This window comes from Megalobrama amblycephala, linkage group LG12, assembly GCF_018812025.1.
Source record: "Megalobrama amblycephala isolate DHTTF-2021 linkage group LG12, ASM1881202v1, whole genome shotgun sequence".
In the NCBI taxonomy this organism is placed as follows: domain Eukaryota; kingdom Metazoa; phylum Chordata; class Actinopteri; order Cypriniformes; family Xenocyprididae; genus Megalobrama; species Megalobrama amblycephala.
This window is the reverse complement of record NC_063055.1, coordinates 16760088-16782888: the sequence shown is the minus strand read 5'-3', so window position 1 is coordinate 16782888 and position 22801 is coordinate 16760088. Positions and strand designations below refer to the sequence as shown.

General features: G+C 36.1%; 1 protein-coding gene and 1 long non-coding RNA gene across 6 annotated transcripts in view; one reads left to right on the top strand and one right to left on the bottom strand.

Moving 5' to 3' along the window:
* sorbs3 (sorbin and SH3 domain containing 3) overlaps positions 1 to 22801 on the bottom strand; it is a 70564-nt gene that overhangs the window by 29773 nt on the left and 17990 nt on the right. For all 5 annotated transcript variants that reach the window (XM_048209220.1, XM_048209219.1, XM_048209222.1 and 2 more), the window contains exons 2-3: positions 2941 to 2997; positions 545 to 742 (exon numbers count right to left, since the gene is read on the bottom strand). In XM_048209220.1, the coding sequence (XP_048065177.1) occupies positions 545 to 742; positions 2941 to 2952 (210 nt within the window). In that variant the 5' untranslated portion in view covers positions 2953 to 2997. The remainder of the gene's footprint in view (positions 1 to 544; positions 743 to 2940; positions 2998 to 22801) is intronic.
* LOC125279490 lies at positions 742 to 22230 on the top strand. The gene is made up of 3 exons (XR_007187393.1): positions 742 to 982; positions 2792 to 2842; positions 21130 to 22230. It is a non-coding gene; the product is annotated as an uncharacterized LOC125279490 (long non-coding RNA).

The window sequence follows — 22801 nt, the reverse complement described above, 5'->3', positions numbered from 1 at the left end:
TTTTATTTCATTTAAAAAAAATATATATATATATATATATATATATATATATATATATATATATATATATATATATATATATATATATATATATAGTTAAAAATAACAACACTGTGTCAAAGCTAGTCAACCACAGCTAATAAGTTAGTTGAAACTTGAAATAAAGTATGTAAGAAAGTATTATTATTTGGTATGTCTCCTTTTTGTTTTAATGACAGCATCTCTCAAGCTGCATAAACTCCACATGATTGTGTAAAACTTATGATCATGTTTTCCAGAATAATTTGAGAATGATCTAAAGCTTCTTGTGCTTCAATGGAAACAAGAACATCTATAAGCCCAATCAATGATCAATGTCAGATATTTACTTACTAAAAATGCATTTTGATTCATTTATTTATATTTCTAGGTTTAAGTTCGATTTTGAATCCTACATTTTCAGTATGATCTCAGATCTTTCGATCCCAGTATATGAATAGTAAATTTCCCAACACACATATGGAATAATGTCTGGAGCTGTAATGTGTTACGGATGTGCTCTTGCCTTGTGCTGCGAAGACGATGGGGCTGAACTGTTGTGAAACGGACTTAAAGGAGGTGTAGGAAGACCAGGAGAGATTACTACTACTTCCTGGGTCATATCCGGAGCCACGAAGTGCTGTCTTGATCCACTGCTGGGAAGAGCCTCATCTGAGAAAATGATCCGCGAGCCATTAAGATGATCATACACCTCCACTCTTTTCTGAGAGAAAAACAGATTTTATTTTATTACTTAGAATCATAGTTTCCGTGAAATAAAAAAATGAATGAGACATTCAGTCTTATTGTGAAAAACAGGAAGTGAAGGTTTAGCTGGTTAGCTTCAGCATTTACAGCTAGATACTGTAACTACACCATTCTCTATTCCTCTATTGACTATCCTAGTGAAAAAGAAGTGTACTTAATTGTGTTGAATGTGCACATGTAGTGTACATCAAATCTTGTAAGTATATTTTTTATATAGCTAATATATATTTCATATATTTTCTTATTTTTTGAAAGTATATTTTTCAAAAACTGTACTTGCAGATACTGTATTAGAAATCCACTTATATATGTACTTATATTTCTTAACACACTTAAGAACTTTTTTAAAAAAGTGAACTTTGCAATAATCTCAAATTAAAAGTTTTAGTTGTAAAAGCACATTTTAAATCAGTATGCTTTAATAATCCTATGTCATGCTTTAAAGCACACTTATTTTGATGTGTTGACTAACATATGGCCGAATCACAGCCGTGCTTATATATAGCCATATCACACAGCTACAAGTGTGATATTGTGTTTATACAACGGTTCAAATAAATAAGAAACAACAACAGAGTGTCATTTAAAACCCTCTTTTGTGAGGAACTACTTCCTACCGCCATGGATTCGAATCTCAAGTTGACAGTTTAACAGTTGAGCCTGAGCCTCCATTACTAATTCTAAAACATCACTTTAGAACTAGGAATGCTGAGCTGCTTCATTTAAGCTTAATGTATTATGTAGAGTAGAGTATTATGAGAGAGAGATTGCCTGAGCGAGTACATTACCTGCATCTATCTGATATTCTTCAGGTCAATCTTATATTCATAATCACAAAATTAGTTTGAAAGTCAGCTTAGGAAAGCGATGTCTTTGTCCTTTTAACAGTTAAGGGGATTTCCTATAGTCAATGCATTTGTAAATTGCATCTTATAAAGAGTTGTTTAAACATCTATCTTTTTAATCTACATAAGAGCCAGCAGCAAATTCCTGAAGGACTGGCCGAGATAAAGCTATTTTCGGCGGGTACATGAGTGCTGAATAGCCGCTGATGGCCTGGAGCTCACACCTCCGAAAACGTCTAAACAAAATGTCATATTACCTCTATGTTTATATTTCAGTTGCATATTTGATGTCTAAATAACTACATTCTCACCTAAAAAACTCTTAAAATTACATTCCGTCACACAACAACAGCAGTATTTGTTCAATTATGTTGGATTTGCTTGTCCGCCATAACACTCGCTGTGAGAAATGCTGCAGAGTGATACAAAAGGTGAAAAGATTCCTGTGGTGACACTGGTAGAATATATTGCATGGCTAGAAAGACCTCTCAGCCAATCAGATATATTATATTATATATATTATTATATATTATATATTATATATATATAAATTATATTATATCAGTTTGTTACCTATTCTAAGTATCTAAATGAAATGTCCATCCTAGTCCATTTTAGGTTTAGGACCATGTTCCACCCTCTCACAGAAAAAGGGCCCTTTGTGGTGTTAGTTAGAGGTGCCACAAGTGGCAACACATTACAACCTCATTACAGGGCCCAGTTTTAGTGAGGTCACTCAATCAATCTCCCTAAGGCATGATTCTAGGCCAAAGCGGTCATGACGAGGTCACCAGAGTGGTGATAACAGGTTAAGTTAGCAATGCTGGATAAGTTTTGCATTCCCAAACGTCTGCCTGACCTTCTTTCCTCTCCCTCTTGACTCGAACCCCACCATTCCTCACTTTCCGCTCTCTCTCTGTGACCTGAATAATGCTCCCGTTCTCTGTTTGAACTCTAGGGGTCATGGGAAGATCTCCGTGTTCTCACAAATGGTGAAACTGTATATTGTTAAATCATGGAGATGCCTTTGTGAGCTGGGGGACCAGGGACTGGGGCTTTTTCATGGAAATCCAAGTCTAGTCCATAAATAGCTCTCTTTCTCTCCTCCTGTCATTGTGTAAGGGGTTGTTTGTAACGTTTTTTTCCTTATGTGTTTCCAGGGCATCTTTCGAGGTGATGCTAAACGGCCCAGGAGCTGCCAAGGATCAGAAGTAGGTGCAAGTGCAAAGTACTTCACATTAAGTTTAGCCATTAGAGAAATGCAGAGAACAAGCTTTGAATTTCAAAAGATGCTTTGAAAGTTTCTTACCTGAGACTGCATGTCATCAGCAGGGATCCTATTCAGTAATCTCTCAGATCTTACTACCTAAAAAAACACAGTACAACATAATGATTTCAAAATACTGTTATTCCTTGCCATCACGTAGATACTTTAAAGCTACAGTATGTAGATTTTTCGCCACTAAAGGTCTCCTATTCAAAACAAAGGCATAGCTTGATGACGGAATCTTGGGAAATGTCGTCTTCACCTCACAGCCAGTGGAAAAGAATCGGGATGGGACTCGTTATTATTATTAACGTTACTGTAGTATGAAGCAGTGCAGGGCTGAGTGATGTTGGAGTTGTAGGTAACACAGCGCTGTTTATCATATTAGATACATTTGACTGTGTTGAAAATGATGTTATGACGTTACTCTTTGCGTTCGCTCGGCGGCTGCTGTGAGACACTTGTTGCACACTGTAGTAAGATAGATCGATTTTAGAATATCATATTAATAAATGCTGGATGGCTTGTGTTGATAAATGGCATGCAATTAATTTTAAAATGTATTGTATGATGGAGAAAATGCTGTATTACTTAGCTACTTGACAAAATAGTGTTTTTTTTTTCTGTGGCATGGTAAAAGCATGGTACTCTTGGAAAATCAAGAAAACTAGACTTAAACAATAAGACTAAACATTTTCAGCTATAAAACACAATTATTCATTTTCTGTCTATGAATGTAACCAAACAGTTGTTCCCTTATTAATATATTAAAGTGTCTTTTATATATTATAAAAGATGCTTTTATATTGTTATTGTAAGTACTCAACTGAACAGAATATATAACACTGGCCTAGTGGTTTTTGGATATTTTACTGCAAAAATCTTACATATTGTGCCTTTAACTCAAATACATATTGTGATGAAGCACTGTTTTGGGAGGGAAAACATTCAATAATAAATCATAAGGACTTTTTTTATTATTATTATTTCTATTTGATTTAATTCAGTGATTGACAACAGCATTTAATGATTGATTTAACTTTCAAACTGTCCCGTTCACAGCTGTTTACATAAAATACTCAAGTCACTACCTCTATAGCCAACTACATTCAATGAAAAGTAGCTAAAGCCTGCTCGAAAAGCCCTTTACATTTGTTTGCTTCTCTTCTACTAGTGTGCTCACATGCTGTATTATATATTTGTTGTGCTGTCAAATCGATTAATTAATCGCATCTAGCATAAAGGTGTGTGTGTGTACATACATGCGTGCACACACACAGATTTGTTTTTGTGAATTATGGGGACATTCCATAGGCGTAATGGTTTTTATACTGTACAAACCGTATTTTCTATCGCCCTACACTACCCCTACACCTAAACCTACCCATTAGAGAAAAATGTGCACATTTTTACTTTCTCAAAAAAACTCATTCTGTATGATTTATAAGCCTTTTTTTTTAAATGGGGGCATGGGGTAATGTCCTTTTCCTTTGTGTTCAACAGAACAAAGAAATTTATACAGGTTTGGAACAACCTGAGGGTGAGTAAATGATGACAGAATTTTCATTTTTGGGTGAACTATCCCTTAAAACTAACTGCTGCTGATTCTCACAAAAGCTGATTATTGTTTGGTTTGTTCCTTTTCTCTTACAGTATGTTTCTCTCTCATCGTACACATGGATTACATTCATGATTTAAATGAAAATAATATTTGCATGTTCTGCCCTCTGGCCAGTTCTAAATATAAAAGAATAGCAGAGTCTACACCATAAGATACTGTTGGAATCACTTTCAGAATGATGTTTTCCAGCTGATGAATGATAAAAACATTGACAGCCAATCAGAATCCATCCTGCTTTAAAGATCTTGAGCATTTAAAGTGGCAGGCAACAAAAATGCAGGGTGTGTTAAGAATAAACAGAATTATATTGTGTGTGGGCTAGAATGCTAATAGTCATTGAACAGACCTTTCCTGCCATGGACAGAAGCATTTTGTGATGATTTTGTTATATTCACACCCTGTGCTCAATGTACCACCATTTAAATTCAATCTGTGGCGTGAATTTTTTAGAGTTTCTTTTACCGCTTTTTGTCTGATAATAAAACCAGAAAGTGCACAACTACAAAAATCCCAGGACTTCGAAACCAATGGTTTGGACATTCCTGCCCTGTTGCTGTGGCAACTGAATAACTAAACAATGACCAGGGGTCAAACTTTCCAACAAGCCATAACCGTGTGAAAACCACAACAAGACAACTCATTAAAATAACTGGTGCAAACATCTTCACAAATAAGTGAACCAAAAATGTTTAAACAAGCAAAAATGTTTCAAATTAGAAAATTTGTTGCTCTTCAAAAAGTGGTGTTTATAAGCCACAAAAAAAAAAAAAAACAGTCATCATGGCAACCAGTGAGCTGTCCCACATTACATGTTTCATACAGTATGACTTTAGCTTTCCATTTGACATCAACGTTTCCTGCTCTGAGAGCAAAACCCTAAACCTAGCACTCCTAGAGATGTGTTTTCCATGTGAGATGATTAACTATGAACAGGAGACCATAATGATTGCTGTCAGTTTCCAGAATGTTGTATCCACTGCTATGAACACTGGGCTTTTCACACAGGGGATTATATGTTGGGTTATTCTCTTTCTCTCTGTCGGTCGCTCTTTTCTTGGCCCAAATGACTCACCAGTCTTGAATGAAGCTCCATTACATAATACAGAAAACAACAATTGAGTGTGGGTTTATGTATGTGTGCTTCACAATGATCTCTCAGTATGAGAGGGTCCCACAATGGGGCTGTGTTTATTTGCATGAGTGACGCTGCTTATTAACATACATAGATTTGCATGCACTGAATCAATTAATCCGAGTAAACTTTGGAACATAAGTGAAATGTGTTAAACTTGAAAGAAATAATACACTCAAAAATTACATTGTCATTTATTCACCCTCATCTGACTGAAAATAAAAAGAAAAAAGGTAGCACTGCATGTAATACTGTGTACTTATTATACCAATTACAATAACTGGGTTATAACTATAGGTACTATCCCTGAACCTACCCCAAAACCTAACCTTAACCCATGCGGTTACCTTATATTACAGTACATTATTGGGTAAGTACACTGTAAATACACTGTAAGTACACATACTATAAAATAAAGTGCAACCGGAAAAAATATTGCACTGCTTTTGCATTTGGTCATGAAAGTTACATTGACATATTTACTGGCATATCGCTTGAGACTTACTGATATAAATATTATAATTAAACTTTATTTGGAGAACTTCTTCATTGCACAATGCACATTTCTTAATATTAAGCCTAAAATGTGTATTAATAAGGATAGAATGATCACTGTATAATATCAGTGCAAGATATTTAAAGTTTACCCATATATATATATATATATATATATATATATATATATATATATATATATATATATATATATATATATATTATGCAATAGTTCCATTTTAGCACAATCAAATATATCTTTAATTGGACCTCAGCACTACTTCCAGATAACTAAAGTACATTAAACACAAAATTAAACTTTAAGTATATTAATTTAGCATACCAAAAAACTAAAAACGCACCATATTCACGTTTATCTGTCGGCAAAAGAAAATGAACATGCATTTAGTGCCACTCAGTGGATATTTCACATTGAAACTGCAGTGATATGTACGTATTGGTACGTATTTTGCGACTTGCAAAAATGTTCCCACAGGTACGTTTTTCTAATGAGACCAGGAAACGTGCTATCATATGACTTCAGAAGACTTTTCTAAAGCATCTTTTTTTTTGAGTTTTCACTTTGATTGAATAGAAAAGAACAGCCAGGACATTCTGCTAAACTTCTCCATTTGTGTTACACAGTAAAAGAAAAGTGGGTTTGGAATGTGAGGGTGAGCATAAAACATTACACAAACATTTGGAAAACCATATAAATTAGCATAAAAGCAAAATAGTTTCCATAGCACACGCCAAATACCATGTATTCCCTTTCATGAGGTCATGTGACAGACGCACAGATCACAGCTGTATTTGACATTAAAATGTCACAAACAATTCATTCATGTTCATTCTCTCCAGCAGTCAATTTAATTCAGTTTGTAAACGGGTAAAAGATTTCAGTTCATTGAATTAAACACTAAGGCCATTCATTCATACAATATGTTTTAGAATAAAGATGAGGACGCCCATCCTTTCGCCTGTTTTTGCATTTAAAAATATGAAAAGCTTTTGTTGCAGACTGGCATGCTTTTGGAAGTCATTTATCAAGAGTTATTTAGTCAAGATAAAAGAAAGAATCATGATATTCAATAGCCAATTCAGAAACGGTACAACGGAGAGTGAAGGAGTGTTGATTTATTGCACTGTATGTCTGCACATGTATGGAGGAAACAAAGAGATGTGTGTGTATGTGGGTGTGTTTGTAATTATACATGTGTATGAACCTGTCAGTGAACTACATCCTGCACATAATACCACTCTAAACTAGGGATAGGTCATGGTGGTCATTATTGAGTCTGACTAGTTTTTAGATTTTTTTAGGGGTTCAAGCACAAAGTGCTGAAACCCTATTGTAATTGTTAGGATTTTTATTATTATTATTATTATTTTTAATTGTTTTTTTAGTTTGTATTTTTACTGAGTTTTTTTTTTTTTTTAGTTTGTTTTTTGTTTTGTTTTTTAGTTTATATTTTTACTGAGTTTTTTGTAGTACTTTGTGTATTTTTTTTCTTTAGCATTCAGACAGTTTGCACTCTCTCTCTATATGTGACCCTGGACCACAAGGGTCATTTTTTTGAAATTGAGATTTATACATCACCTGAAAGCTGAATAAATTAGCTTTCCACTGATGTATGGTTTGTTAGGATAGGACAATTTGGTTGGAATAATTATGGGCTCAGGAATACTTCCAGAAAACATTGTCGGTGAACACAATCCACCGTGCCAGTCTCCGTTGCCAGCTAAAACTCTATTGGTCAAAAAAGAAGCCATATCTAAACATGATCCAGAAGCGCAGGTGTTTTCTCTGGGCCAAGGCTCATTTAAAATGGACTGTGGCAAAATGGAAAACTGTTCTGTGGTCAGACGAATCAAAATTTGAAGTTCTTTTTGGAAAACTGGGAACCCATGTCATCCGGACTAAAGAGGACAAGAACAACCCAAGTTGTTATCAGCGCTCAGTTCAGAAGCCTGCATCTCTGATGGTATGGGGTTGCATGAGTGCGTGTGGCATGGGGAGCTTACACATCTGGAAAGGCACCATCAATGCTGAAAGGTATATCCAAGTTCTAGAACAACATATGCTCCCATCCAGACGTCGTCTCTTTCAGGGAAGACCTTGCATTTTCCAACATGACAATGCCAGACCACATACTGCATCAATTACAACATCATGGCTGCGTAGAAGAAGGATCCGGGTACTGAAATGGCCAGACTGCAGTCCAGATCTTTCATCCATAGAAAACATTTGGCGCATCATAAAGAGGAAGATGCGAAGACCTAAGACAGTTGAGCAACTAGAAGCCTGTATTAGACAAGAATGGGACAACATTCCTATTCCTAAACTTGAGCAACTTGTCTCCTCAGTCCCCAGACGTTTGCAGACTGTTATAAAAAGAAGAGGGGATGCCACACAGTGGTAAACATGGCCTTGTCCCAACTTTTTTGAGATGTGTTGATGCCATGAAATTTAAAATCAACTTATTTTTCCCTTAAAATTATACATTTTCTCAGTTTAAACATTTGATATGTCATCTATGTTGTATTCTGAATAAAATATTGAAATTTGAAACTTCCACATCATTGCATTCTGTTTTTATTCACAATTTGTATAGTGTCATAACTTTTTTGGAATTGGGTATATATATATATATATTTATAGCTATTATTAAAAAAAAAACAATCCCAGCCCAGATGAGAAAAAGTAATGCAAAAGTAACGTAACACATTACTTTACATAAAACAGTAACTAAGTAATGCAATTAGTTGCTTTTTTAGGGAGTAACAATATTGTAATGCGTTACTTTTGAAAGTAACTTTCCCCAACACCGGGTTCAGGTAAACCCGAAGCCAGACTAATTAGTCCTGAAGACCAATTAGTCAAATAGTTGTTCAGTCAGCTTACTGACTAGTCAATTTTGAGACCATACTGTGTAAAAAGGTGACATTCTAAAACTAAAGCTCTTTAAATCAAAACATTTTACACCTTGACATTCGAGTGAAGAGATTGTAGACTGGACAACAATGCTGTTGGCTCCTTAGACCATTATTTCCTAAATGAGCACTCTGAGAGAGAAAGAGAGAGAGAGAAAGCACAGCACCCTACAACATTCTCTCAGGAATAGTTAGAGGACTCCTGAAACACAACCTAATACGGTCACGTCTCTCTCAGAGCTGATGGAGAAATATGTTCAGATTCCTCTTGAACACGTTGAGCATTAAAGTTGTTTGTTTTGAACGCTCCAAGCAATTTTTTCAGATTACAAAACTCAAACAAGCATCTGCAATGCATAAATGCTACATTCTTCTGACTGCAGGCTAGCAGGCCTGATTTATCCTTTGTTTTCATCAGTACTTGATGGTGTGTGCATCCTAAAATTACATTAGAAGTAGGTCTATAAACTCTGATCTGGGAATAGCTTTCCCACAATATTCATCTTCAGCAATATTGAAACAATCTTATTTTAGATATCAATTCAGTAGATCAGAGCTACTTGTACACTGTAAAAAGAATTGTTGGTTTAACTTAAAGCTGCAGTCTGCAACTTTTTTGTGTTAAAAATTTACAAAAATTATATAATGAGAATATACAACATGAATCCATTTTCCAAACCGTGTTTTTGTCTTATCCTGAATCATTATGGTACACTTATAATAAGTGTTTATATTGGGACTATTTCAGACCGGACTGGTAGGACTCGCCGCAGAGTATCACAGTAACTGCGTGACTCGCCATAGACATACACGGAGAAAAGTAGCTCCGGCTACAATGTTCTTCTGCAAGACGCGTGCAGTTCTGTTTATTAACCGCTAGAGGGCCGAAAATCGCAGACAGCAGCTTTAAAAAGTAAGTTACCTGGTTGCCTTAAAATCTTGAGTTCATTTAAATTAAAAATTTGAGTTAATACAATGAAGGCGATTGGTTTAATCAACAGAAACTCAAAAGATTATGTTATCTGAACCACATTAATCATTTAAGTTGATTTGACAAAAGAAAAAAATGTGATAAATCATGAAAATAATTTTTTACAGTGTACTTGTGCTATACACTACTGATCAAAAATTGGTTGGTTTTTAAATGTTTTTTAAGAGGAGTCTTTTATTCACCAAGGCTGCATTTATTTGATCAAAAATACATTAAAAAACAGTAATTTGTGAAATATTATTACAATTTAAAATATCTGTTTTCTATTTTAATATATTTTAAAAAGTAATTGATTCCTGTGATGGCAAAGCTGAATTTTCAACATCATTACTCCAGTCTCCAGTGTCACATGATCCTTCAGAAATCATTCTATGCTGATTTGGCGCTCAAGAAACATTTCTTATTATTATCCATATTAATCTTTTATGGAAATCGTGATTTTTTTGTCAAGATTCTTTATTGAATAGAACTACTTCTATTTTTTTGAAATACAAATCTTTTGTCATTATCAAAGTCTTTACATCATCAATGTCTTTACTGTCACTTTTGATCAAATTAATGCATCCTTGCTGAATTAAAGCATTAATTTCTTTAAAAAAATATATATCATACCGATCCCAAACTTTTGAACAGTTTGCTTGGAACAGCCAGTACGGACTGAAAAAGGGGGAGGTATTGGGATGATGTGGAGAAATGGGATGAGGAATGTCCCTGCGGAGGACTCTATAAACTTGGCAATGACATCAGACACGCTTCCCACAGCTTTGAGGTCACTGGCACAAGACGTGGCCACTAGCCTGTCCTACAATATCTGAGAAATGATATGAGAATGTCTTTGAAGCTCCACATTGCACCATGTGTTTGTCACCTGCACAATATTTACTAGGGATGATCCAAACAAAGTTTTGGCATTCAAAGTCTTAAAAACCTTTATCCGATTTAGATTTTAAAAAATGGCCATAATCATCCACTTAAACAGGAAGGGACCGTCATATTGCAATACACAGTAAAGTGGGTCCTGGTACAACATAAACACCAGTGCATCCTGACTTCCAGGAAATGGAGCTTCTGATTTTAGAAAGCGTGTACTGTGCAATATGCATCAGACTGTCTGTGAATGTCCAATTAAAGGGATAGTTCACCAAAAAATGAAAACTCTGTCACCATTTACATGTCTTTCCAAATGTGTATGACTTTCTTTCTTCCGTGGAACACAAAAGATGTCTCTTTTTTGTCCATCCAATGAAAGTCAGTGGTGTCCAATTTTGTCATGGACCTCACTGACTTTCATTAAAGGTGCCCAAGAATGCTTTTTCACAAGATGTAATATAAGTCTAAGGTGTCCCCTGAATGTGTCTGTGAAGTTTCAGCTCAAAATACCCCATAGATTTTTTTTAATTAATTTTTTTAACTGTCTATTTTGGGGCATCATTAACTATGCACTTATTTTTTCAGCGCGCCGCCCCTTTAATTCGCGTGCTCCCTGCCACACAAGCTCTCGATTATATTACAGCACATTTACAAAGTTCACACAGCTAATATAACCCTCAAATGGATCTTTACAAGATGTTCGTCATGCATGCTGTATGTATGCTTCGAATTATGTGAGTATTTATTTTGATGTTTATATTTGATTCTCTATGAGTTTGAGGCTGTGCACAGTGGCTAACGGCTAATGCTACACTGTTGGAGAGATTTATAAAGAATGAAGTTTTTATGAATTATACAGACTGCAAGTGTTTAAAAATGAAAATAGCAACGGCTCTTGTCTCCGTGAATTCAGTAAGAAACGATGGTAACTTTAACCACATTTAACAGTACATTAGCAACATGCTAACAAAACATTTAGAAAGACAATTCACAAATATCACTAAAAATATCATGCTATCATGGATCATGTCAGTTATTATTGCTCCATCTGCCATTTTCGCTGTTGTTCTTACTTACCTAGTCTGTTGATTCACCTGTGCAGATCCAGACGTTACTGGCTGCCCTTGTCTAATGTTGGGAACATGGGCTGGCATATGCAAATATTGGGGCGTACACCCCGACTGTTACGTAACAGTCGGTGTTATGTTGAGATCCACGTGTTTTCCGGAAGTCTTTTAAACAAATGAGATTTACATAAGAAAGAGAAAGCAATGGAGTTTGAAACTCACTGTATGTCTTTTCCATGTACTGAACTCTTGTTATTCAACTATGCCGAGGTAAATTCAAATTTTGAATCTAGGGCACCTTTAAAGGGTTAGTTCACCCAAAAATGAAAATAATGTCAATTATTACTCACCCTCATGCCGTTCCACACCCATAAGACCTTCGTTCATCTTTGGAACACAAATTAAGATATTTTTGTTCAAATCCGATGGCTCCATGAGGCCTACATGGGGAGCAATGACATTTCCTCTCTCAAGATTCATTAATGTACTAAAAACATATTTAAATCAGTCCATGTGAGTACAGTGGTTCAATATTAATATTATAAAGCAATGAGAACATTTTTGGTGCGGCAAAAAAACAAAATAGCGACTTATAAAGTGATGGCCGATTTCAAAACACTGCTTCAGGAAGCTTCGGAGCATTATGAATCAGTGTATAGAATCATGATTCGGATCACGTGTCAAACCACCAAACTGCTGATATCACGTGACTTTGGCGCTCCGAACCGCTGATTCGACACGCTGATTCATAACACTCCGAAGCTTGAGAGAGGAAATGTCATTGCTGGCTATGCAGGCCTCACTGAGTCATCGGATTTCAACAAAAATATCTTAATTTGTGTTCTGAAGATTAACGAAGGTCTTAAGGGTGTGGAACAGTATGAGGGTGAGTAATTAATGACAGAATTTTCATTTTTGGGTGAACTAATCATTTAAATGAACAAAAATAGACATTCTTCAAAATATCTTCTTTTGTCCTCTTCAGAAAAGGCTGTGACTACTAAAGGATAGACCGAAGTTTTGCTCTCAGATTAAAGTTTGGCCTGTTTCATGGGTAAAGTGCAAACTAAAATGTCAAAACACTGTTACTCTGCTCTTAATTTAGTTCTTATCTGCGTTTCATCTTGTTTTATAGCAACAGACATGCAGGAAATCTGTGACATATAAATGAAAAATCATTAACATTTAATCAGGGTTCTGCTTTTTATGAGCCACTAAGAGTTCCGGCACCAACATTATTAAGTATTACAGCCTTTTGCTCCAAGCAGCGAACATGCATACCATCTGTGAGGAGTAACCGGTTTGATTAGGACAAAAACTCATGCTTAATGAATGTCTGGTAGACTGCAGGGGTCAGTAAGTTAATTACTGCGGTCAAATCACTTGCACATGTTGATGATAAATCAAGCTCCAGTGATGCTCTATGCAGGAGTGTGTTGCTTTAGTCAGATTGTTTTTAATAAAACCTTATAAACCACAAACTCCATTCATTGTATAATCGCATTCTAATTTGTTTTTATCAATGAGATAAAACCACGGCCTGCATTAGCCCAGCAATGCATTGATTCATCTATGCTGCAACAAATTCAAGATGTTCATACTGAGATCTGACAGAACAGTATCCGTTCACATCCTCCTGTCTGTAGTCAATTTTAGAGCACATACTCCCAATGACATCATGGCTGGAACGTTCCCCGTGTCACATTTGCCTTCAGGTGGTTTTATTTTAGAGATAACAATTTAACAGCCGAATCACAGTATTACGTCTTTCTTTTATGGCCTTTCTTTTATATTCTTTTTAAATAGCACTGAAAACTATCCACATGCTCAAACTCTGTGGGAATCCAAGACTTTTAGGAATTAAATAGAAAAGTGAAATCATGTTTTCCACAGGAAACTTTATAGGGATAGTTCACACAAAAATTAAAGTTACGTCATCATTTACTCATCCGCATATTGTTCCAAAGCGTATGACTTTCTTTCTTCCATGAAACACAAAAACTGAATCTATTAAGAAGAATATCCTAAAAGAACCATTAAATCTAGTTCTATATAGTGCTATATATCAAGTCTTCTGACAGAATACTATGTCAGATTCATGAACAAATCTTTTGAGTTGGATCTTTTCAAATTTAACAGCTCACTGGAAGAGAAGATTATAAGTGCATAACAAGCAAAACTAAAGTTTGACTTGGAATACAGTGCATGAGTCATCTGGACCACATTTATGATGCTTTTATGGTGCTTTTGGGCCCTTTTTGAAGCTTTTGTAGCTTTGGTCCCCATTGATTGCAACTGCATGTTGAAGTCCTTTTTTGGAGACAGAAACCTTGGATCAACATGAGGAGGATGAGTAAATGATGACATTTCTGGTTGAAATAATCCTTTGAAGGCAACATCACCAGTGTTCTGGTATACATAGTTCACGTCTCTGGTATGAGGGAGTGACCTATGGAACATTTATGAACGAGCTCCACCCGTCTACTCAGCAGATCCAGTGACTTCAGTAGAAAAGACGTGCACTACAGTTTAAACAAATGTGAACAGCTCTTACATAATACTGAGTCACATGTTTTATGCTGGGTATGATAAGCTTTTACAGATGCTTTTTGGCCACCAGTTGGCATATTTAACTGACGTATTTATCATGGGTGAGTGTGAACTGAATATATTGTAGGGGACGTGTCATTCCTCAAAGATAATGATTGCTCGTGCAACGACACGCTTAACAGCTGTGATGTGACAGTTTGTTTTAGCATGCACAAGCACACATGATTGCATTTGATAAGATAAAGACAAACTGTAATTCGTATACAGTGACCAAGGCCTACTTGTTTTTTTACGAAACAGAATATCTGAGAATACTTCAAATTTTAGTGGTCAGCAAAGGGTCTGATCCTTATAAAAAACATGTTTCTATTTTGTTTTCCAGTTAAAATATCTAAACGTAAATATCCTTTTGTGAAAAAGTGTGACATTTTGATTAACTGCATTGTAGTGTACTTCAAATCCTAACAATACATTTCAAAACTGTACTTGCAGATGTCATGTTTGGTCTGTTTTTGAGTTGGTTTTCACTGTTTCTAAATCAGTTTCTTTTGTCTTGTCTGTGTTTATTTGTTACCATGGTTTTTGATTTGCCCTTATGTGTCACACTTGTGTGTAATTAAAGCTGCAATATGTACAATTTTTGCAGTAAAATATCCAAAAACCACTAGGACGATGTTATATATTTTGTTCAGTTGAGTACTTACAATATCCCAAATGTTTCCAACTATTTGTAAATTGTGAGAAAACTATTGTTATATAGCTCAACATGTTTAGTCTTATTGCTTAAATCTAATTTTGTTGATTTTTTTGTGAGTACCATGCTTTACCATGCCTCAGAGAAAAACACTATTTTGTGAAGTAGCTAACATAGCATAATCAGATGCAGCTTTAATTTTAGTAACAGTAATACAGCATTTTCTCCATAATACAATACATTTTAAAATGAATTGCATGCCATTTATCAACACAAGCCACCCAGCATTTAATATGATATTCTAAAATCAATCTATCTTACTGCAGTGTGCAACAGTGTCTCACAGCAGCCACCGAGCGAACGCACAGAGTAACGTTTTAACATCATTTTCAACACTCTCAAATGTATCTAATATGATAAACAGAGCTGCGTTACCTCGTACTCATGACCGGAAAAGCGGAAGCAGCGCCGGCGACTGTGGCATAATAAAAGTTCTGCTGCTCGCGAGGCGTGTTGCGCAATCACTCCAGCGGCCTCGTTCAGCTCCCACAACACTCGGTCCTGCACTGCTTCATACTACAGTAACGTTAATAATCGCATCCATGAACATGATTTCTGCCCGAGTCCTATCCCGATTTATTTCCACCGGCTGTGAGGTGAAGACCACAAGTCCCAAGATTCCGCGCTCAAACTTGGCGTCATCAAGCTACGCCTTTGTTTTGAATAGGCGCCCCCTAGCGGATGGAAAAACTACATAGTGCACCTCCGTTTTCTCCCCAGCATTTATCCATAGCTGTGTCCCAATTCAGAGGTTGCATCCTTCGAAGGCCGCATTCAAAGGCCAACTGAGTCAAAGCGGCGGTCCCAATCTGAAGGCTCCTTCAAATGCAGCCTCCAAATGAATCCTTTGTTTCCCGTGAAATAAAGGATACAACAGATAGATCCTTCGCAGCCTCGTCTACCCCAGAATTCATTGCGAGCCAGTGATGACAGGATTTTTTTTGAGAGTTCACTTATACCATACTAAGATGTGATATATAGTTTATACTCTTTATTATATAGCTTCCAAAAAAGTCCAGTTCAAACGTAACTGCCGCTCATCAATGGCAGCTGTCAAGAAAGCAAGCTAGGCGACAAGAACAATCCTCCATTTAACAACGCTCGTTGCAACCTTCGTGGCCGTCAAAGAAATTCAGTCTCTGAATTTGAACACAGCTTGTGTATATATAGCCCTCACTTTCAGTTAGTCTTTGGCTGTGTGTGAAATTGTCCCTATACCTTCATTCCCTACATTTGTCCACTTGAGGGAGTGAATGAAAATGAGTGAGTGAATTCGGACACTGAGTGAGCCGGAAGGACTGCCACTTTTGCATTGTTTGTACTTGCCGTTTAATAATTAATCTATAAACCTTAATTAAAGGATTAGTTCACTTTTAAATAAACTTTTCCTGATAATTTACTCACCCCCATGTCATCCAAGATGTCCATGCCTTTCTTTCTTCAGTCGAAAAGAATTTAAAGTTTTTGATGAGAACATTCCAGGATTTTTCTCCTTATAGTAGACTTGAATGGGCACCAAACAGTTGAAGGTCAAAATTAGTTTCACTGCAGCTTCAAATTGTTCTACATGATCCCAGATGAGAAATAGGGATCTAGTGAAACCATCGCTCATTTTCTGAAAAAAATTGAAAATTATATACTTTTTATCCATAAATGCTCATCTTGAACTAGCTCTCATCTTCTTCTAGGGCTGGGCGATATATTGCATGCGATTCTCACGCGCATTTCGTCAGTAAAGCCGGTTCCCTGATTACCGCTAAATCGCCATCACCTGCTTTCAAATGGAGCGCCTTTTAATAGACAAAGCCGTAGTTCACGGAGAAGCCACGCAAAATTGCGTTCAGTATCGAAGCTGAATCGACTTCGATAATGAACCCGATTTTGCGTGGCTTATCAGTGAACTACGGCTCTGTCTATTAAAAGGCGCTCCATTTTAAAGCAGGTGATGGCGATTTAGAGGTAATCAGGGAACCGGCTTTACTGACGAAATGCGCATGAGAATCGCATGCGATATATCGCCCAGCCCTATCTTCTTCTCTATTAGAAATCCGGCAGTGTAGACGCTGCTAAGCGTATTACTGCCCTCCACAGGCCAAAGTTTGAACTAATTGTTATATACTATTGAACTAGCATATTGCATATTCTTTCATTCTTTTCGACTGAAGAAAGAAAGACATGGACATCTTGGATGACATGGGGGTGAGTAAATTATCAGGAAAAGTTTATTTAAAAGTGGACTAATCCTTTAAGCAATTTAATTATCAGTTAAAAAGGAATTTATACCTATTATATATTATGCTGTAGTCAAGTCAAGTCAAGTCACCCTTATTTATATAGCGCTTTTTACAATGCAGATTGTGTCAAAGCAGCTTTACATTGATAATTGGTATATAATTTTCCTTTTAAAGAATAGTGTCAATGCAGGCAGATCAAAAGCACTGTTGAATAAATGTCAAGAATACTGTTGAATATCAAATGTCAAGTCAAATTAAATTAAATTAGGGCTGCGCGATTAATCGTATTTTAATCACGATAACGATATCTGCTTCTCCCGATTGATTTTAAATAATCGTCACGATATTGGCCCACTCTATGAAAATGAACATAATTTGGAAATATTGGAAGTAATATTAGGAGTTTCGCTGTTTTATCTTTTGAAGTTCCTAAAGGTTTCACCAGTTTTCATAATGTTGATCAGCTAGAAATGATTGTTCTTTGCTGTACCCACATTGGACTAGCGGTTTGGAAAATGGATAGATGATTCATCTGCGTGCGCCATCTCCTGTTCAGACGTGAGAATTCATTCGGCGTGTGACTTAATGGGTATTCTCTACCCGTTGAGCATACATCGGTTGTACACTCATTATTGCAGTGCATTGTGGGATTGAATGAGTAAACGCGCAAACGTTCACTATGGTTTCGGACATCATTTACAAATGGCTGTCCCCTCAAATAATGCCCAATTTAAGGGTATAGGGGGCGATTGATCGTGTCTATGGTTGTTCTGTGTATCGTATTTTGGCTTCAGTTACCCTGAGAAGTGTTATTTTGAGTTTGTTTTATTAAAGAAAACTGTTTGTGAATTAGATCCAGCTCTTTATTTTGCCTCTTTGCTGCCTCAACCGTGCTGACAGCAGATAATATAATATTAATTAAATAAAAGGCCACTTAAGTGTACTTAAAGAAAGCACACCTAAACTAAAACTTAAATGCTTATATATTGCACTGAAGCATATGCAAGCCACTGGCATTATTATCTGTGAGGGAATGGAATGGTGATTCATTTGTCTTGTTGACAGCAGTTTGGATCTTTATATCATTGTCCAAAGACCAAAGGTCAAAAGAGCCACAGGTCAGTTTGAGGCTAAACGTTCTGCTTTTCAGGACAAGTTTAAATATGCGCCGACCTTTTATCAAAAGCCATAATAGCCAAGCCAAAGACAGAACTGTACTGACAAGATTTCATTGTTTCTATGTCAAAATGCAGAGGAAAAATTTGTCAAATTTGTGTGGTTGACCTTGATAACAATAGCAAGTTCATTCTTTGGTATGAGAAAACCCTTCTGAAAATGACGTACATGTGGGGGTAATGCACACTGAAAATGACTAAAAAATAGATTTGATTCAAGAATTGAACTAACTGGCCATACCTTATTGTTCTTATGGGAAAGATACCAAAGTAAGGGGTCACATTGAGTCTGCAGACATTTATTACTTCTTCAGAGCCTTTAAAAGTGTCCATTCAATCATTAACAGACTCACTGGATAACTGTGGGTCATTAGAACCATGTGTTTAACTACAGTTTATAGTCAGCATGAAATTAAAATGTTGTTTAACCAAGAACTGTGACTCAGCTCAGTACATTTTTGACCATATTGGTGAATCCCAACTGTCCAAATAAGAGAGCCTGCACACTATTCCCCAGCGAGTGATCAAATGAACTCTACCCTGCATCTCCATTTATTTTCACAATGGCATCTGGAAAATGTCCTGAGCGTAGGCGGGTTTGTTTGTTGCACTGGAGAAGATGACTATTCAATCATGTAGTTTATATAAATATATCAGCAGATACAGTATATAGCATATTTTCATGTTGAGTAATTAACTGTGCCTTTCAATTCTGTGCATATATTTACACTAGATTCACATTCATTATATGACAATTAATAATTTATACACATCTACATACTTATATTCACTAGCCCAAAAAACTATTTGGACACTCAGAATGCACAAATCTATCAATGACATTTGCATTACATATGAAAACAGCAGTAGGTTAAAATTAATTGCAAGTTAAATCTTTAGAAAGCTCTGAAATCATTTGCAGATAATATTTTCTATGCAAAACAATGAAATGTATACATATTGTGTGTAGCTTAAAGGGATAGTTCACCAAAAATGAAAATTCTGTCATCATTTGCTCACCCTCAAGTTGTTCCAAACCTGTAAATTTATTTGTTCCGTTGAACACAAAGGAAGATATTTTGAAGAAAGTTTGTAACCAGGCCACTTTAGGGCACCATTGACTTCCATAGTAGAAAAAAAAACTATTATGGAAGTCAATGGTGCCCCAAAACTGTTCAGTTTAACACATTCTTCAAAATATCTTCCTTTGTGTTTAACAGAACAAAGAAAATTATACAGATTTTGAACAACTTGAGAGTGAGTAAATGATGATAGAATTTTCATTTTTGGGTGAACTATCCCTTTAAGTATCAAAAAAGTTTTTTGGTGGCCACTGTATACAGAATAGGCAATAGCAACATAGAGACATCTATGATTATGTTTATCTGTGAATGAAAAACGTATTTCATTGCACGTAATTCATGCATTTTGTCTCAATCCTCATATATAGTTTATCAGTAATCCTCTCCATTGTCTGATAACATCTGAATGAGTCACATGAATCTTTTGCCATTTGATTATCAAATGAAGGTAAATGCCTGAAAGAGCTTTACTGACTAGATCATATCACTTAATCGATATATAATTTGCCCAGTGAGAACATTGAGAGACATTGTGCGACATAAACATCCATTTAGGTCAAACTGTACATATTGTAACCAAAACTTTGGTCCCAGTCATCTAGTTGATGGTGAAAAAGAAATGGATGAGATTTAACAACAACAACAACAAACTACTGGTGACTCAACATGGTTAAGAGTTACAGTTTAAATTAGGCTTTTTTTTTTTGTTGCTCATGACTTCAGGAAAGAAATAGCACAGAATCTTTACAAAGACTTTCTAGTGTGCACGTATCAACCACCTGTGTTTGTGCACACCATCAAACTAAAGTATTGAAAGGCTACGTGTGCATCTGTAGTATAGTTTGGGCTTTAGAAACTAAGACAAGAACACAGACAGAGACAAATATTTAAAGTGGAAAAGTGACATTTCTCTGTGAAACATACCAGTAATAGCAAAAATAATGATTGTGTTCAAACAGGTTTTTTGAACACTCCCCACTTCTGCCATTGGTCAAACAATCAGGTAACCCCGCCCCAAACTCACTCCATTGGCCAAGCTGTTGCTGTGTTATGGCTGTTTGGATGTTCAAACACACAATGTTTAGGAAACACAGAAATGTCCAAACAAACAGTTCCTAATGAAACAAACAACAGGCCAATATTGTGAGAAATATTTCTTAAGTTACACTTTTCAAGGAAGTCACCCAACAAATGACTTACTTATAGTTGTCTCTGCATGTTGAAATAAGAGAAGGTATTTTTAAATTAAAAACAACATAAACAGCAGAACAAATCGTCCCCCTCACATATTTCATTACCAACTTTTCTCCTCTCTCTTTTTTACAGGTCTGTTGCTCTTGCCTTCTTGATGAATGCAAGCGGACACCATACAAGGCTTTGCTGTGCGTCTGTTTATAATCTCCTGTTATTACATGATACACACATTAATCAGCAGCAGGTCCATCTGATCACCATGTATGGTCGTTCATCGCTTGACTCAGGGGGATGTATCCAACAAACAATTTGATAGCGATGAGTCAAAATAGGCTCCTCCACATGGACTCTGTGCACCATCCAAAATCAACTACATTCTACAAAGCGTGGAGACTATAAAACACCTGTTTGGACCTGTTTAAGATGATTCTAATCAGCAAGACGTAAAGAAAACGACATTTTTTGTACCCTTATGTATTTGCAGATCAGAAGCTGGGAAATGCCCCATATATGAGGGTCCCCATAATATGTCATGCTTATGTAATGGGTACTAAAGCACTCGTGCACACACTCATGCACACACATACAATGTGAGAGTATGAGAGTGTATGTTGCTTAGATCTTTCTGATGGACCTGACAGGTTCAGAAGTGAGAAAAGAGACCCTTCCCTCCATGCTTTTGTCACTGAAACACACACTAATGGAGCTGACACTGAAGTCTGCTCTCATTTGCCTTACAACGGTAAGAAACACCCAGACAGACGTGTAAAAATGCAGGACATATTCAATAAGGTTAAGCTGTCAGTCACTGACTGAAAGAACACTCTGGGAAAACATCTTTAACTAGCATAAACTATAGCATGGGAATACGTGAGGTTGAGCAAAGCAGTCTGAATGCAGATCGAATCTTATAATTCCAAGGTGGCAATATGTCAGTTATCTGAGTTGCCTTTTTTCGGAGTGTCTATTTACACTAAGTGCAAATAGCTTCCCTTGTTGGCAAACGCTAGTTACACTAGCTCCGCCCACCAATGTCTGGTTGGGCCACTCAAGTTTTAGAAAAGAGGTGTGAGATTCAACATCTTCAGTGCTGCTGCAATAGCGAGTAAAGCTCGCTTAACATGGTCGACGTGGGTTCGAATCCGCCATTTGCTGAGCTCGCATTTATTTTCAGTAAAAATTAAAATAATGTCCTAAAAGTGGAAATAAACTGCAAACGTGTGGTTAATAATATTAAGTGTTTATTGGGTAGGCTTAGGGGAAGGTGTAGGGAGGGTTTTTATTCTTCCAGTAAGGCAGCATACATTTAATCATTTTAATAGTTATAATCATTTACACTCTATGATATTATTGCATCCATTTAATGTACAAAAATACTGAGGTACAAATATTATCTGCCAATATAAAGTATAGTTAGCATCTAATTACTATTTACTCTTATTGCAAAGAACTGATACTTTTACATGATGCAAATAGAATCTATCTCTATTTTCACCTAGTGTAAATAGCATATCGCTAAGAAAATGCTGTTATTGTCACTATAGTGTAAATAGCATATATCACTAAGAAATTATGCTATTTTCACTTAGTGTAAATAGCATCTATCGCTTTTTTTTTGGTCATCTAACGTTCAAGTACTTCTTGTAACAGAAGTAGCGACAGATCTATTCCTTTGTGATTTACATCAAAATAACAGATTATTGAAAAACTAAAAAAGTATGTAAAATGTAGGGTGGGGACTTATATGCATCAGATGTTGATTGGATGGAGATTGGATACAAATCTGAAAACGAAGTTGAAGTCT